Source organism: Psammomys obesus, unplaced genomic scaffold (assembly GCF_907164565.1).
Source record: "Psammomys obesus unplaced genomic scaffold, mPsaObe1.curated_primary_1811, whole genome shotgun sequence".
Lineage (NCBI taxonomy): Eukaryota > Metazoa > Chordata > Mammalia > Rodentia > Muridae > Psammomys > Psammomys obesus.
The window spans coordinates 3,171,129-3,189,028 of record NW_026590701.1 but is presented as its reverse complement, the minus strand read 5'-3'; the positions used below and the strand labels follow the sequence as shown (position 1 = coordinate 3,189,028).

Sequence of the window (17,900 nt, the reverse complement as noted above, 5' to 3'; positions counted from 1 at the left end):
CCCGGCGTCTCTCTGGTCTTGTAATTTCTAGGAGGTTTTAACGTCATAAAAACTTCAGTGTCAGGAGCTTCCCCGCGCTCCGCCACGCCCCTGCCCCGGAAGGCAGTTTTTGATCCGCGACCCTTGGCGGGGTGGTCCTGACGGGCGGAGCCGAAGGCGTGGGCTGGCCTGGCCGGGCCGGGCCGGTGCCTCCGCCCCGCCTCCGCCCCGCCCACCGCGCTACTTCCGGCGCCTCCGCCCCGCCCCCGAGCCGCTTCCGGGGCGGAGCTAGGCCGCGTCAGGCCACGTCATCTTCGGGCTCCCGCTGCCAGCCGGGCAGCGGACGGTGGGAAGCGTCATGGCGTCTCCGGCCAGCATTCGGGAGCGGCAAACAGGTACTGGTGCTTTCCTTCTCTGCGCTTAGTGTCTGTGGTCTCTCCGTTTTCGTGCGGCGTGGGGCTGAGCTTGGGGCGCTGCTTCCCTGCGGAGCTGCTGGGAGAGACGCCTGTACTGGTTCGCCCTTGCCGGGGTAGGCGGCTGCCCCGTGTCCCTGCTACCGCGCTCGGAAGGCCGTGTCCCCGAGGGCTGGCAGCCGGGGTCCTCGTTCCTGCACCGTGGCTGAACCAGGACTAGGTTTGTGCTCGTTCATGTCTCCGTGTTTGACTTGGTTTTCACTTTCAGTTTTAATGTATTTTAAACCTGTTTTCGACACTTGGGCCATAATTACAAAATCTAAGTATTCTTAGAGCTCCTTACTTCAGGCCATCTCTTTTAGACCAACCTTGGGCGAATCTGAAGAAGAAAAAAAAAAAAAAAAAAGCCAGGTGATAATGACCTTCTGCAGCTTGCTGGAAGAGACTGGAGAATATCAAAACGAATTAATTAACAGTGTCTCGTGTCAGTTATTCTACCGATTAGTAATCTTAAGTTGTATATTAAGTAGAACATATTGTACACCTGTTTATGAAATAAAATGTAAACGTGTGTTTCTTCTCTTGGCTTTTGTTTTGTTTTTTCCTTTATGAGATACTCCTGATTTTCCTTACTTTCTGTAAACAACTCTAGCAGCTTGGTGTATGAATATTGGTCCCAAGTAATGATTTTATACATATATGTATATGTACGTATAAAGTTGATAAAAAATTAAAATGGTTTTTATATTCTACTTGTGGAGAAACTTTCAAAGAGAATGGAAATAGGCCATAAGTTATCAAGAATATTTATATTTTAATTCTATTTAAATTATGCTTATTTGTGTGAAAAATAATTGATTAAAATCAATGCAACCTACCAAAAGAATTTGAACTGTGGTTTATTCCTTCCCTTATCTTAAAAAAAAAAATAGATTTGAATGTAGCATACTGAACAGAAAGCAGACTTAATTGTGCTTTACATTCTTTAAATTTATAGTTAATTTAGTAAAACCCGTCAGACACAGTAAAGCATAACTTAACTATGGGAAAGTCCACATATGATTTCGGGAATACTTGATAATTCATTTTATTGGGAAGCAAACAGAAGCCCAGCTTCTTTTAGAAGTTTGGGTCCAATAACCTAATAAAACTAAATGAATTTGATTTTACTACCCATCACCAAAGTGTCGTGATGAAAAGGAGCCTTTTAAAAACTGAATTTATACAACAGTCCATTTTAATATGCAGGCATTGTAAGACATTAAAACCTCATACTTCGCGTTGTCTCTCAGTGGGAATAATCTCCATTACAGCAAGATGCCACATTATTACTGTACAGCTTGTGCGATGCCAACTAGTAAATGTGTACCATAAGTGGATCATGTCTTATTTTCGGAACAAAATCCTTTGTGCTACAACAGTAGAAGTCACATTTCCTTGATTTCTCCTGATAATATTTAAGAATAACAGTCTTCAGATATTGTAGGTGGATGCTTTCGTATAAAGTAGGTAGCAGTCACTTTGGATAGAGAGGATAGATGATGCACTAAGAATTTACTGTTTTTGGTGGTTTCTGCTGTCTTTGTTTTACAGATCAAACTAGGGTTGGCTAGCATGCCTGTTTCATGAAATACCTGAAATACCTCTGTCACCTCAGTTGCCACCTTCTCAGTGAAAGCTTTATGCATCACGTTCTTCTCATTCTTATCTTCCTAAGGTGTTGTACAGCCCAAATCAATTACTTTTTCTCTTGCTGTGATTTTATCTGGCCTCTTAGCTTTCATTATTATATATGCTGGTGTCTTGGTCTTCTATTGCTGTGACGAGACCATGGCAACTCTTATAAAGGAAAGCATTTAACTGGGGCTTGCTTATAGTTTCAAAGGTTCAGTCCATTGTCATCATGGCAGCTAGAATGCTGGCATGCAGGCAGATATGGGGCTGGAGTGGTAGTGGAGAGTTGTACAACCATATCCACAGCAACAGTAAGAGAGTCTCTGGACTTGGCGTAGGCTTTTTGACACCTCAGAGCCCACCCCAGTGACAGCCTTCCTCTGCAAGGCCATGCCTCCTAATCCTTTCAAAAAGTGCCACTTCCTGGTGACCAAGCATTCAGATCTCTGAGCCTAAGGGGGCCCTTCTCACTCAAACAACCACAGCTGGTGAGTCCTACCTAGGTCTACACAGTCCTAGGTCTGTTCTGAATTCAGGCCACTTGATGGCAGAAAGCTTTGTTTGGGTAGTTGCTCATGTAAAACTCCATGTGACCGGCCTACCTTTCTTTCTTTCTTTCTTTCTTTCTTTCTTTCTTTCTTTCTTTCTTTCTTTCTTTCTTTCTTTCCTTCTTTCTTTCTTCATTTCTTTCTTCTTTCTCATTTTGTTTCTTCCCTTTCTTCCTTCCTTCCTCCTTTCTCCCCTCCCTCCTTCCTTTCCTTCGTTCCTTTCCTTATTTCCATTCTTTCTTTACTTTAACTCAATTCAAATTTGTCATTAAATCATGCCAGTTTTACCTGAAACTGCCCAGTACCTGTTGCTATCCACCAACACAATCTCTTTGAACTTCTACAATAACTTTCTCTCTGTACTGTTTGCTCTTACAGCCTTCTTCCCTTTCATTTTCTTTTACAGATAGCACCCATAGTAAGCATGGCACACATTTGTCCAAAACCTTCTCATAGCTTCTTGTTTTGAGTAAAGTAAAGGGATGTTATCTCCACTTCCACAGATGAACTAGTCTCTGTTTACCTTTGATCACTTTGTTACCTTTCCTTGACTCCAAACCAGGATGCTTCTGACTTATTATTTGTTTCCTCTTGGTAGAATTTTCTTTCAAAGTAACTTCTGTGGCTCACTCCCTCACTTCCTCCAGGCCTTTACTCAAATGTGTGTTTCCAGGAGACCTTTATAATTACTGTTTAAAATTATATTCCACCTCACTTTTCTCCTTTCCTGGTTCCATTTTTTTCCCCCACAGCATTTATCATGGTCTCATATACCATATGTTTTACTTATTTTGTAAGTGGCCTTTGTCCCTTGTAAATCCTGAAAGATGAGTGCTGGGCTATATACTGTTTTTAGCCCTATGATTATCATGATAATCATGTAACTTTATTATGATTATCTAATCCACTATCACAAATAATAAGACACAGACACCTGTTAGATTTTATAATAGCCTTATTTACCTTGGACTGGGCTGATATTCCTACCTATGCTGTCTAAATCACCTCACCATCCCCCTCCCAGCAGTGATTTAAGTACTGTATCGTTAAACTTTGATGAAGTAGAATTGCATTCTTTTATCACTCTCTAAACATATGCCATGTGCTTCATCAACAAATTATTTGTATCAAGATGTTTGAAGAAGTTAGCCAAGGCTTTGAGTTAGAAAAGCTTTTCTAACTGAGACAAGATGGTGTGAAATTATCTGCTGGTGCTGGTCTTTCAAGATGGGATGAATTAATGTCTGTTAACTCTGGAGAATGTCAGATGCCGGCTGACAAGACGGCCCAGGTTTTGGTTCCTCCTGCTTATCATTGGGTTAAGAAATATGATCAGCTTCTTGTGTCTCTAGTGCCTGGGTGTGGGAGGGGAGCATCACTGAAAACAGTCCAGTAGCACTGTTGGTGCTATTTACGTGTATATTTATATAATACTATAATCTCTGTTACTCTCTGAAGTAGGCAGAAATTGTTGGTAATGTATATTATTGTAGTACTAACAGGAAAAATATATATATAGGTTGGGTTTGCAAGATGGCTTAGCAGGTGAAGGTGATGCCACCAAACCTGATGATCTGAGTTTGATCCCTAGGACCCAAATGATGGAAAAAGAGAACCAGCTCCCATACATTGTCCATTGGTTTCCACAAATATGGACAGATATGTGCATGCACACAGTCATACACAATAAATAAACAAAAAAGAAAAGATTATGTACACACATCAATATCCTCTTTTATTTTGCTCTCTGTATCCACGGTTTCTGCAGCTGTGGATTCAGACAATTGCAAATTATAAGAAAAATGTGTCTACTTTTACTAAACATATACAGACATTTTTCTTGTCATTGTCCCTTAAACAGTGCAGTACAACAACCTTGCGTTTACATTGCTGTAGGTGTTCAGAGCTAATCTCTCATGACTTCAAGGAGTTCTCCTAGGTTGTGTGCAACTACTATGCCATTGTATTCTCTAAAGAGTATCAAAGATGTATTATCAAACGTGAGGGACTTGAGCATCCAAGGACTGTTGGTACTCAAAACAGGTTCTGAGGGGGATGACTTGAGACTGCTAAAGTGCAGTCTTTCCAAGGATCGTGAGGAGCAGCATTGCGCCTACCGCCCTGCCTCGACCTATCTGTACAATAACAGTTCTTCTACAGGTGAATATGCTCTAAGGTCATTTGTTTGTGTATTATATAGTGCTTCATTTGTAGTTTGGATTGTAAATTTTTCTGTATTACTGAATGTCCAAATGCTTTTAAAAATAAAAGTAGCCTATCATGGTATCACATGGCTTTGATCCAGCACTCGGGAGGCAGAGGAAGGCAGATCGCTGTGATTTTGAAGACATAGTGAGTTCCAAGGCAACCAGGGCTACATAGTAAGGTCCTGTCTCAAAACAGATAAATTAATTAACAAAGTAGTTTCTAAGACAGCCAGTCTTAAAGCACCTAATTTGTACATTTTCTTGAATGCTTGGCCATCTCCATTTCAAGCACTTGCATGTAGGAAGTCATTGGTTTGATCCCCAGCACCACATAAAAAGCTAGGGGCTATGGTAGAACGTGCCTCTCTAATCCCAGCATTCAGGAGGTAGAGGCAAGAACATTAGAAGTTGAAGGTCATCTTCAGCTACACAAGGAACTTGAGACTGAATCTGTAGGTCACAGAGAAGTAGCACCAGGCAGCACAGTAGTTTTTTACTTTCCTTAGAAAATGTTTTTTTTTATTTATTTATTTATTTATTTATTTATTTATTTATTTATTTATTTATTTATTTAATTTTTGGTCTTCTGTGCTCTGTGAACAGATGAGCAGTAAAACCACAAAGTACTGTACCATATACAGCATGGCTACTGTGGCTTTTGAAGTAGATAACTCCAGTCACCAGTTATCTTCTACATTATGAAGTCTCATTTTCCCCCAGGACTATAAAATACTTAAGTTGTATAACCTTTCAGTGGGTTTATTGACTGTAAAATAGACTCTTGAGTAACTAAGAAATAGACCTACTGTAATGGGTTTCCATATGAAACAGTGAAGCACGCCATAGATAGTCTTTGTTTTTATAAAGATTGTTCTTAACCTATGCTTTTAGCCAGGTAATAGCAGTTAGCTATCAAGGCTGTTGTGAGGTCATGATCGTGTGTGTAAAAGCAGTATGGGATTGTCAGGAGAAACAGAAAAGTGCTTTTTCAGGAGTGTGAGGATTTTGTCTGACATTTTTCTTTCCTACAATGTCAAGGTTCAAGTTTGTGGGCTGGGCAAGTGCTCTTCCACTGAGCTCTGTTTTTCTGAACAGTTTTCACAGGCTCTTTTGGGACAGGTGCCTTGTTTTGTTGCAGTTTGGTTTTTTGCTCCCAAAGAGGTGTCAATTGGCTGTTGACAGAATTATCTTAAAGATCTGAATCTAGTTTTTACACATCCAGTCATTTCATTAGTCCATTTTGTTGTCATTTATTTATGCATTTTGTTTGTAGTGAACAACAAAAAAACTGCGATAAATAATTGACATTGTAAACTTTTATTTCAGTGGCCCTGAAGCGAATGTTAAATTTCAATGTGCCTCATGTTAAAAACAGCACTGGAGAACCGGTATGGAAGGTAAGAGCTGCTTTGATGGATTCTTAGTCCTGAAATTATAGTAATTGGAAGAAATTTCTTGAAAATATAAAACTAATAGTATATTTTAATGAGAATTCATGAATGTTTTTGTTTATTATTCTGTAGACAGTATAGCTGTTTACACAGCATGTGTAGTATGCAAGAGGATCATAACAGGATATGTGTAGTTCTTTGTCATTTTGTAGAAGGGACTTAAGTGTCTAAGGATTCGGCAGTGTTAAGGGTCCTGGAACCAAACCCAGGATTAACTAGGAACTACTGTATGTGCTTCCCCTCTCTGTAGGCAGTTGTGATGGTGTTTGCTTTGTATGCTAAGGACAGGAGAGACTGCCAATAGTGACTAGTTGCCAACACCACTGCGCCTGTGCTTTCGAGGCACTGGAGAGGAGAACAGAGGTTACTGGAAAGTCAGCGCTCGGGCCGGGTGGCAGTAGATCTGATAGAGTGGGGAGACAGAGGGAGCAGGGATTTTTCCTGCCACGAGCAGAAGGGAGCAGAGCTACAGGAGGCTTCGGCAGACTGGGAGAGGACACATGAAACTTTGTCCTGCTCCTCGGGGTGCTTCACACTGTGGCTTGTTTATCATGTAATTTTCCACTTAACGTTCTCTGAACGTGATTGTCTACAGATAACCTTTAGAGCCACAGCAGGCTTTAGTGTCTCTAAAATTCCTGGCATTTAAGACTAATATGTAAGAACAATAGCAGAATTCATCTCACATCATAGCAGTTTCTCCATTAAAAAAAGTCACCAAAAGAGTTGTGAAAAACAGCCACTGAAGATTTCATTTGTTAGCCTAAACTCTAAAGCTAATAGTAAGTTAGAAGGCTGAGATGGAGTTCTGTATGTTAGATTTTGGACCTTTGTCTTATTTGAGGTTTCTGTTAGTTTTTGTAGTTTATATTGTTAAGATACTGTCTCGGGCTGTAGCCCAGGTTGGAGTCAGCTGCCTTGGTCCCTGGGTGCCCCATTGCAAGTAGGAGTCAGTGCATCTGGGATAGGGACTTACTCTCTCCTTTTGTACATTGGTGCTTTGACTGCATGTATGTCTATGTGAGGGTGTCAGATTCCCTGGAGCATGAGTTACAGACAGATGTGAGCTACTATGTGGGTGCTGGGAACCGGGGCCCTCTGGAAGAGCAGCCACTGCTCTTATTCGCTGAGCCATCTCTCCATCCCTGGGACTTAATCCTTAAGTCAATACCTAGATTACCTAAGATGCTTGCATTTCTAAATTTTCTGTATAGTGTTAGAACTTGTTATATTTTAGGGGTTTATTTTGTTTTATGTATATGGTATATATGTGTATCACCACGTGAGAGCCTGGTGCTTGCAGGGGCCGGAGAAGGGTGTTGTTTCCTGTCTTAGGGTTTCCATTACTGTGCTGAAATACTGTGAACAGAAAGCAAGGAGGGGGAAATACTGCTGTTCACTATTTTAGGAAGTCAGGGTGGGAACTCAAACAGAGCAGGAGCTGATGCAGAAGCCATGAAGGAGTGCTGCTGACTGGTTTGCTTTCTATGGCTTCCTCTTCCTGCTTTCTTCAAGAACCCAGGACCACCAGCCCAGGGGTTGCACCCCCCCCACACACATTGGCTAGGTCCTACCCCATTGAACACTAATTGAGAAAATACCCTACAGCTGGACTTCATGGAGGCCTTTCCTCAGCTGAGGCTCTTTCCCTTCTGATGACTCCAGCTTGTGTCAAGTTTACACAAACCAGCCAGCACAGATCCCCTGGAACTAAATTTTCAGGTGGTTGTGAACTGCCATGTGGGTGTTATGAATCAAACCTAGGTCCTCTGAAGAGCAGACCGTGCTTACCATAGAACCATCTCTCCAGCCCCATATTTTAGTTTTAAAGGGAGCTAAGTTTTTATTTCATCTCTAGCTTTTCTTAGAAAGGGTATATATGCACTAGAAAAAAAAGAAAAGCAAGAATGAATTTGCTGTATGTTCAGAGTTTTTTTTATTAAATGTTAAAATAAAGACTTTGCAAATTTCATGATTTCCTTGTTTTTTATTGCTGAGTAATATTCCATTGTGTAGATATACCACAATTTGTGCATCCATTCCTCGACTGAGGAGCATCTGGGCTGTTTCCAGCTTCTGGCTATTAGAATAAAAAATAAGGAAATCGTGACATTTGCAGGTAAATGGTGGGATCTGGAAAAGATCATCCTGAGTGAGCTGTCCCAGAAGCAGAAAGATGCACACGGTATATACTCACTCATATAGACATATAATGCAGGATAAACCTACTAAAATCTGTACACCTAAAGAAACTAATCAAGAGGAAGGACTCTTGCTAAAATGCTCAATTCCTATCCAGAAAGGCAAAGAGGCTGGACATCAGAAGAAGGAGAAAAGAGGGAACAAGTCAGGAGCCTGACACAGAGGACCTCTGAAAAGCTCTGCCCTGCACACTATCAATGTAGATGCTGAGACTTATGGGCAACCTTTGGGCAGAGTGCAGGGAATCTTAGGAAAGAAGTGGGAAACAGTAAGATCTGGAGAGGACAGGAACTCCACAAGGAGAGCAACAAAACCAAAAAATCTGAGCACAGTGGTCTTTCCTGAGACTGCTATTCCAACCAAGGACTATGCATGGAGATAACCTAAGACCCCTGCACAAATGTAGCCCATGGCAGTTCAGTATCCAAGTGGGTTCCATTGTAATAGGAACAGGGACTGTCTCTGACATGAACTGATTGGCCTGCTCTTTAATTGCCTCCCCCTGAGAGCGAAGCAGCATTACCAGGCCACAGAAGAAGACAACGCAGCCACTCCTGATGAGAGCTAATAGACTAGGATCAGAAGGAAGGAAAAGAAGTCCTCCCCTATCAGTGGACTTGGGGAGGGGCATGCATGCAGAGGGTGGAGAAGGGAAGGGATTGGGACGGGAGGTGGGAGGGAACCACTGGGGGGATACAAAGTGAATAAAGTGTAATTAATAAAGAAAAAAATTTAAAAAAAAGACTTTGCAGTATGATTTGGTTTTGGTTTTTTTTCAAGATAGGGTTTCTCTGTGCAACCCTGGCTGTCACAGACTCATTTTGTAGACCAGGCTGGCATCAAACTCACAGAGATCTGCCTGCCTCTCCTTCCCTGAGTGCTGGGACTATGGGTGTGCATCACCACACTCAGATTGTAGTCTGATTTTTAAACTTAGAATATTTTATAAGAAATTTGAGAAATAGTTGTTTTATTTAATACTAACTGATAATATTTTAAATAATATATAACTATGTGGATGAGCGTTTGGATACTACTGGAAATACTAAACTGAACGTGGATAAGAATTCAATATAATGATTACTAAATAAAATTCATTGCAGCGTTATCTTAGTGTGGGTTCTCAGTTGGTAGCTCATTAACAATGACATTTAAACCACTTTTTTAAAGGTCCTCATTTATGACAGATTCGGCCAAGATATCATCTCTCCTCTGCTGTCTGTGAGGGAGCTGAGAGACATGGGGATCACTCTGCATCTGTGAGTTCAACGTAGTTCTGACAGTGGTTTACTCTCAAATTTATTGAGGAAAGTTTCTCTGGTCACCTTAAAAGTCAAAATTTGTTTGCAGAGAAAATTAAAGTTAGGTTATAGTCCCTAACTTCGAGGCTATATGATTTCAGAATTTAAGTATTTTTTCATTTTCCCAGTAGACTTGATTGATCTTTCAAGAAACGAACTAGTGCTGTTTGGCACTCTTCAGTCTCTAAAAGGATTTTGCCTAATTTAAGCATACATTAAAAGACTTGGAAGTAGTTTATTAGTAATGTGAGCATCTTAACTGACTAAATGAAGAAATGGCCATCAAGTCTTTGCTGTCTTGACTACTAAGCATTAACTTCTTTATGTTCCTATTAAATAGACTGTACTGTTGAAAATGTGATGGCCACATAGTTGGACAACTGGTTGCCAACAGAGCTTTGGCCATGTTGTTTGCCGACTACGTTATGCTGCTTCTCTGACGACTCATGGTGGCTTAGTAGCAGTGACAAGTAGAATTGAGGTCTAACTCCGCATTGATGTAAGGGTAACAGGCCAGACTGCTGGTTTGAGAGTAGAGGAAGCACAGCACTATTGTCACCAGAGCATGGACAATCCCTGACAGGCCTGACCTCTGCCTGGATAGACCTTATCAGTTATTTTATGCACTGCAAGCTAGTTTAGACCAATTTGAAGGCGATAATAACCACACATTTCTAGAATTGTGGTAATACCATGTAGGCAGTTGGGCAAACAACACACAAAGTAGCCTGTGGCTGCCACCATATAGTCCTCGTTGCTGGGAGTGACATCTGGATATATGGATATATGGGAGGTTTCTACATGCATCTCCACTGGCAGCATGAGCCCCTTTCATTCTTGTGGATTATAGAGATGACTCAAGAGTTCTGCACCTAGAATGCTACCATATTTCCTATCATATGCATTATACAAGTATATGACAGTGCCAGATATTTTATGTGAAATTGAGATGGTTAAATGAAAATACTTCCAGAATCACCAAGACAAAGCTTCAGCATGTCATCTTTGAGATTCTTCGATGATCTCCTGTGCATTCATTTAGGAAGCAGCAGATTGATCAAAATGGGATTGGGGATATAGCTCAGCTGTAAAAATGTGTGCTGAGCATGGGCAAGTTCCTGGATCCCATCCACAGCATCACGCAGAAGATAGAAAGCACCATATAGGATTAGGTACTAGGCTGTGAGGATCTCTCTTATTTTACTTTAAAATTTGCTTTATTATTATCATTTATTACAATTTATTCGATTTGTATGCTGTTGTGTCTCCCTCCCTCTTCTCCTCCCAATCCCACCCTTCCTCCCTCTTCTCCCTATGTCCCTTCCCTAATCCACTGATAGGGGAGGTCCTCCTCCCCTTCTGTTTGACCCTAGTTTATCAGGACTGGTTACATTGTCTTCCTCTGTGGCCTGGCAAGGCTGCACCCCAACACCTGGGGGTGGTGATCAGAGAGCCTGCCACTGAGTTCATACCAGAGAAAGTCCCTGCTCCCCTAACTAGGGAACATACTTGGAGACTGAGTCTGTGGACTACATCTGAGCAGGGGTTTTAGATCCTCTCCATGCACGGTTCTTGATTGGAGTATCAGTCTCTGCAGGGCCCCCCAAGAGCTCAGGTTTTGTTTTTGTTTTGGCTCTGTTGGTCTCCTTTATATCTCCCCCTTTCAAAAGATTGCCTGTACTCTGCCCAAAGTTTGGCTTAAGTCTCAGCCTCTGCTTCGATACCTTGATCAGTAGTCTTTCAGAGGTCCTCTGTGGAAGGCTCCTGCCCTGTTTCCTGTCTTCTCCTGCTTCCAATGTCTATCGCATTTGTCTTTCTGAATGAGGATTGGGCATCTTCCCTAGGGTCTTCTTTGTTGTTTAGCTTCTTCAGGAGTCTAGATTTTAGTATGTTTAGTATCCTATGTTATATGTCTAATATCCACACTTACAGTATGTGTCTTTCTGGTTCTGGGATACCTCACTCAGGGTGATCCTTTCTGGTTCCCACCATTTGCTGCAAATTTCATAATTTCCTTGTTTAATTGCTGAGTAGTATTCCATTGTGTAGATGTACCACAATTTCTGTATCCATTCCTCCATTGAGGGACATCTGGGTTGTTTCCAGCTTCTGGCTATTACAAATAGAGCTGCTATGAACATGGTTGAGCAGCTGTTTGCTTTTCATTTTGACATGTTCCCGAGCCCGTGTGTGCTTCGTTGCGGCTTCTCTTTCAGCAGTGCCAGCCCTGCTCCACTGTTTCCCTCACCCGTTCTCCCTTGTATTTCTGTGAGAGTAACGTTGTTGTTGTTGTTAATGCATTTAGTTGCTCTTCAAGGAGAATGGTTGTAAAAGAGAATATCTGGCCATAAGAAATACCAGATATGTGTAAAATGGAGAAAAATGAAAATACAAAGAAACAGTTCTACAAATGGATAATTCTGATATTAACGCTGTGAAATTTTCTTTCTTTTTCTAAGGAAAAGACCAGGTTAAATAAGTGACTAATAGCTTTTTAAAGTATCTGAGGGGGAAGAGTGATTTATTGTTGTTCTTTCTGTCTTCCAGCCTTTTGCACTCTGACCGAGATCCAATTCCAGATGTTCCTGCAGTGTACTTCGTGATGCCAACCGAAGAAAATATTGACAGACTATGCCAGGTGATAAGTGGGTTCTTACTTTATGTGAAATTTAAAATTACCTGATTGTTTGACTATCAAGACAGACATTTTTCTTTTTTAAAAAAAAAAAAAAAGCACCACCACCAACAAAAACATGAGATGCTCATTATGGAGAATCATAAATTCCTTTACCAGCGTTGTAATTTTAATAGAGTAGGTTTATGCTTTTTGGCCGGAGAAGTATTGTATCAGTAAATGGCACGTCTGTCCTTACTGAAGAGCCCACTGGAGCCTGCCTGTGATCCCAGTGTGCAAGGTCAATGCAAGAGGGTTCCTGGTTGAAGACCTTGGCTACATGACAGTTTTGAGGCCCATCCGTGCTGCATAGTGAGACCATATCTCAGAACAAACAACAGTAACCACTTTGCAAATAGAGGGCCTGTTTAGTTTTAAACACAGAGTTCTGCTTTCCTTATGGCCTAAGAATAGGAAGTGTGCAGTTGCACAGCCCTGTCTCACTGCTCCAAAAGCTTAGTTTCTTTATGTCGCAGTTAATTCTTCTCTGCTTGCTACAGTAAAATACTCTGACTACAGCAGCTTAAGGAAGGCTTTGTTTTGGCGCATAGTTCGAAGTTCTAGTTTCTGTGGGGAAGCCACAGCAACAGGTGCTTGAGGCAGCCTGTCACTGTAACTGCTTTCAAGATATAAGAGGAGTAAATGTGCCCGGTAGGTTTTTCCTCTTCTTATAGTCCAGGATTCTAACCCAAAGAATGAATGGGGCTTCTTACCTCATTTGCCAGGGGCCCATCCCCCAGATGATTCTAGACCTCATCAAATTGACAACTAAGATTTAACCATCAGTCACTTACATTGTCGTCTATGTTGAGTTATGAATGTAAGGTAACCAGTATACAATAGACATCAAATCTATGCTTATGGTAAGAAATATGTAAATGAACTCTGCCAATCTTGACTGTTGAGTTTGACCTGGAAAGTCTGACCTAGAAACTCCCAAAGGACTCCCTTATGTCTCACTGAGTAGAATTAGCTGCAAGAAAGACTGGCTGCTAATAAGTAGATTATTACCACCACAAAGAAAATTGGTATTATTTTTGTAAGAAAAGTAGGGGAGAAGTATTGGCTAGGAGAGCATTGGTGGCAACCACAGGTGACATTTTATCAGCTGCCACATCAAGTCCCTATTTCCACTTCTAAGAAAGGCCATATACTTTATGTTGATATTAGCTTCATTTTTCCAGCTTCCCCTTTATTCTTTAAAGAGCCAGTTAAAGGGGTTTACTAATCTTTTTAAATACCAGCTCTGCTTCAACGTATCTCTCATAGCCATAGTCAGCTTTAGAACATACTTACCACCTCAGAAAGAAACTTTGCTTCTCCACATCTCCAATCCCTACCCTTTCCTTCTTCTGTTTCTAGGGTTCCATTTATACATTCAGGCTATTACATGTGAATGTAATATGTAATCTGGTCTCTTTCTCTTAGTTTAATGTTTTCAGAGTTTATCTGTTTGAAACATGTATCAGAACTTTCTTTTTATGGTATAATAATCTTCTGTTGCATGAAAATGTCAAATTTTATTTATACATTTTGGTTGTAATGAATAATTCTTCTGTAAACATTCATGTACAAGTTTCTGTTTGAACACGTTTTCATTTTTCTTGTCTTTATAAAGGAATAGAATTCAAAGTATTGGAATGATACCCCATGTTTAGCCTTTTTAGAAACTGACAAAGTAATGGCCTCGTCTCATTTTCCCACCAGCTGTGTAAGCGTTGGTGTCTCTATATACTGATCAGCACTTTATCTGACATTTTGATTGTTTCTAAAAGGATATACAGTGGTAATCCCATTGTAGTGTCTACTTAAATTCTTCCTTTGCCCACTTCTTAAAAAAAAAAAAAAAGGTTGAGACAGGGTCTCAGGTAGCCCAAGTCTGGCATTTAACTCACCATGTAGCCGAAGATGACCTTGGGCTCCTGATCTGCTCCCTCCACCATTGGACGCATGCAGCACTTACCTGACTCTTACCCACTTGTAAATTGGATTGCCTTTTTAATCACTGGGTTGTTAGCATACTTTTTAGTGTTCTTTCTTTTTTCAAACAGGGGCTCCCGTTGTGACCCTTGGCTAGTCTACACTTTGTAATCCTCTTGTTTAGCTACCAGATACTGGGATTAAAGGCAAGCTCAGCTTCTTAGAGTTCTTTTTATGCTGGACACTTAACAAGTATATGATAAGTACTTTCACCCATTCTGTACATGGCCTTTTCACCCTCTTGTCAGTGCCATGGAACATAAGATCATTAATTTTGATAAAATCCAGTTTGTTTTTATTCATTTGCTGAGCTATTGTTGTCATATTTAAAAAACACCCCAAGTCCATGGTTTTTTTTTTTACAAGTTTTATGATTCTGGCTCTTATATTTAGACCTTAGGTCTACTTGGAGTTGATTTTTATTCATGGTGTTAGGTTGTTGTCTGCTTGACTCTTTTTCACGTGTCTACCCAGTCATCCAGTGTTTTTTCTTGAAGATATTATTTCTTCAGTGAATGGTTTTAGCTGCCCTGTCTATATCAAATTGGTGAGTCTTTGGACTCTGGATTCTGTTCTCATTTTCACTGCATCTATTCTATCCCAGTGAGATATTACTTGAGGTTTCTTTCTTGGAAATGAATTTTAAAATTGAGAAATTGTTACCTCCAATTTAGTACTTTATTTTCAAGATTATTTGACTTTTCAGAGTCTTTGAATTTTCAAGTAAATTTTAGGATTATTTGTCACTTTCTGCAAAAAACAAAACAACACAACAACACAAAACAAAACAAAAAACAATCTTGGGTTTTTAAAAGGGACTTTGGTGAACCTGTAGATGGGTGGTTCTCAACCTTCCTAATGTTGAGACCCTGCAGTTCAGTTCTTCATGTTGTGATTGACCCCAACCATAAAATTATTTCCGTTTCTACTTCATAACTGTAATTTTGCTGCTATTGTGAATTGTAATGTTAATACTTGATATCTATATGCAACCCCCAAGGGGGTCTTGACCCACAGTTTGAAAACCACTGCTGTGAATTAATTTTGGAGTATTACAAGCTTAACAACATCAAAATTTCTGATCTGCAAATGTGGGATAGCTAGACCTTTGTTAATTTCTTTTAATAATTTTTATAGTATTTAGCTTTTTCCCCTTTAATGTTCTTTTGTTTGTTTTTAACAAATGGTACTGTTTCTAAATGCCATTTTTAGGATTGTTTGTTGCAAATATATAGGAATTAAATTGGCTTTTTACTTACCTTGTGTTCTGTGTCCTTGTGGATATGTGGGCAACTCTTTAACCATTTCTTAATTTCTAACACAGGAATGCAGGCCAGTCTCATCTTGCAGTCTCCCTGAGAAAGCCCCACATTCAGATACTTGTTTAAGGACCCGGTTATTTTCTGTAGATAATAATCTGAACATTTGACACACTCAACTCTAACAAGGCTATCACGCATGTTTACATACACACACTGAACTTTTATGTGTGCATTTATTTTAGTAATGCTTTATCTCTCCTCGCTACCTACCACACAACCTCTAAAACCATTCTGATTTCTTAATATAGGAGTCATCCTAGTTTTTCCCTTTTACTTTATAAATTTGAACACCTTTCTCTGTCAGTGACAGGCATGGTTCCCAATAGTACAGTTCCTCTATCCATCCTTCTCTATGAGCATTGTTTTTAATCTTAGCTAAACCACTGAACAGTTGAGCTTTGTCCTTGCACATACGTCAGCTCACAGCCGAACATCTATGGAATTAGATATATCTTAAGATGGATCACACATCATAAAATTTTGATTACATTAAATCTTATATACATACATATGTGTATGAAAATGACATCTTAAATAACATGGAAATACTTAGATATGTATACCTAGTGTCTAAGAAAAATTTAAAAACTGATTTATGAAATTTCTTAAATTCTGCTTTTGAATAAGAAGAAAAACATCTGCTAGAGTCAGTATTTAAATGAACACATTGTGTGCAATGAAGAAATTACTTCTTGTGTCATATGACCAGAAAAGTACATGTTATTATCTGCCAATTATAAGCATGTAATTATGTTAGTGTATTAGCTACTTGTGGATTAAAAGAAAAAACAAAACTTGAAACAGGTTTTGCCAGTTGCCCATGCTGGCCAAACACTTCTGATGGGACATTGCACAGTGCTGCACACTTTTGTGTATTCTTTTTGTGTGTTTGGTTTTTTTTGTTTTTTATTAAATTTTCATTTTTTATATTAATTACAGCTTACTCACTTTGTATCCCAGCTGTAGGCCCCTCCTTCAGTCCCTCCCAATGCCACCCTCCCTCATCTCTTCCCACGCCCCTCCCCAAGTCCACTGATAGAGGAAGTTCTCCTCCCCTTCCCTCTGACCCTAGCCTATCAGGTCTCATCAGGACTGTCTACACTGTGTTCCTCTGTGGCCTGGTAAGGCTCTCCCCCCCTCAGGGGGAGGTGATCAAAGAGCCAGCCACTGGGTTCATGTCAGAAACAGCCCCTGTTCCCCTTACTAGGGAACCAACCCACTTGGAGACTGAGCTGCCATGGGCTACATCTGTGCAGGGGTTCTACATTATCTACATGAATGGTCCTTGGTTGGAGTATCAGTCTCATAAAAGACCCCTGGGCCCAGATTTTTTGGTTCTGTTGCTCTCCTGAGACAGGGTTTCTCTGTGTATCCCTGGCTATCCTGGAACTTGCTCTGTAGACCAGGCTGGCCTTGAACTCACAGAGATCTGCCTACCTCTGCCTCTCAGAGTGCTAACATTACAGGTGTGTGCCACCGCACCCAGCTCTTTTGTGTATTGTTAGGGCAGCTGCACTTTGCCAGTTTAAATCAGTTTTGTGCTATATTGTAGCTATATTGTTGATAATATACTTTAACAACATTTATTATTAAGATATATTTCAGTGGTCGAGTAGCTGGCATGTCATTACTTTGTTGTTATAGAGTTTTCATTTGTTTGTTTTGTTATTTATTTATCACGTCTTTTAAATGTGTGTCATATGCTCCAAAGCCTGACTTTTGGTTCTAAGAATTTTTTATTCAGGCACCCTTTCTCTACTGTAAGAGTGACATGTTGCTTATGTTTATAGGATCTTCGAAATCAGCTCTATGAATCCTATTATTTAAATTTTATTTCTGCGATTTCAAGAAGTAAACTGGAAGATATTGCAAATGCAGCATTGGCAGCTAGTGCAGTAACACAAGTTGCCAAGGTAAGAGGTGTCTGACTGAGAGCTTTGCTAATGTAAAACTCAACAGTGTCTCAAATTCCAGGTTGTTCACATCTGACCAAAACAGCCTAGGAAGATGAGTTTGTTTACATTGTGTTTAACTTACACTAGGAAAAATATAGCAGGCTAGGAGAATTTACTACTCCAGAACTGACTTGTGAGACAAAAATGAAAAGTAGATTTAGATTTGTTTCAGGCTGAGATTTATGGGATCCTTG

At 40.2% G+C, this 17,900-nt stretch overlaps 1 protein-coding gene across 2 annotated transcripts in view; it reads left to right on the top strand.

Annotated features, from left to right (window-relative positions):
• The first annotated feature begins 275 nt into the window (after nt 1–275).
• Scfd1 (sec1 family domain containing 1) overlaps nt 276–17,900 on the top strand; it is a 76,035-nt gene continuing 58,410 nt past the window's right edge. Inside the window, exons 1-5 of one of the 2 annotated variants that reach the window (XM_055608572.1) lie at nt 276–374; nt 6,148–6,218; nt 9,645–9,733; nt 12,323–12,413; nt 17,542–17,664. In XM_055608572.1, the coding sequence (XP_055464547.1) occupies nt 338–374; nt 6,148–6,218; nt 9,645–9,733; nt 12,323–12,413; nt 17,542–17,664 (411 nt within the window). In that variant the 5' untranslated portion in view covers nt 276–337. The remainder of the gene's footprint in view (nt 375–6,147; nt 6,219–9,644; nt 9,734–12,322; nt 12,414–17,541; nt 17,665–17,900) is intronic. The other variant, XM_055608573.1, reaches the window with a different exon arrangement.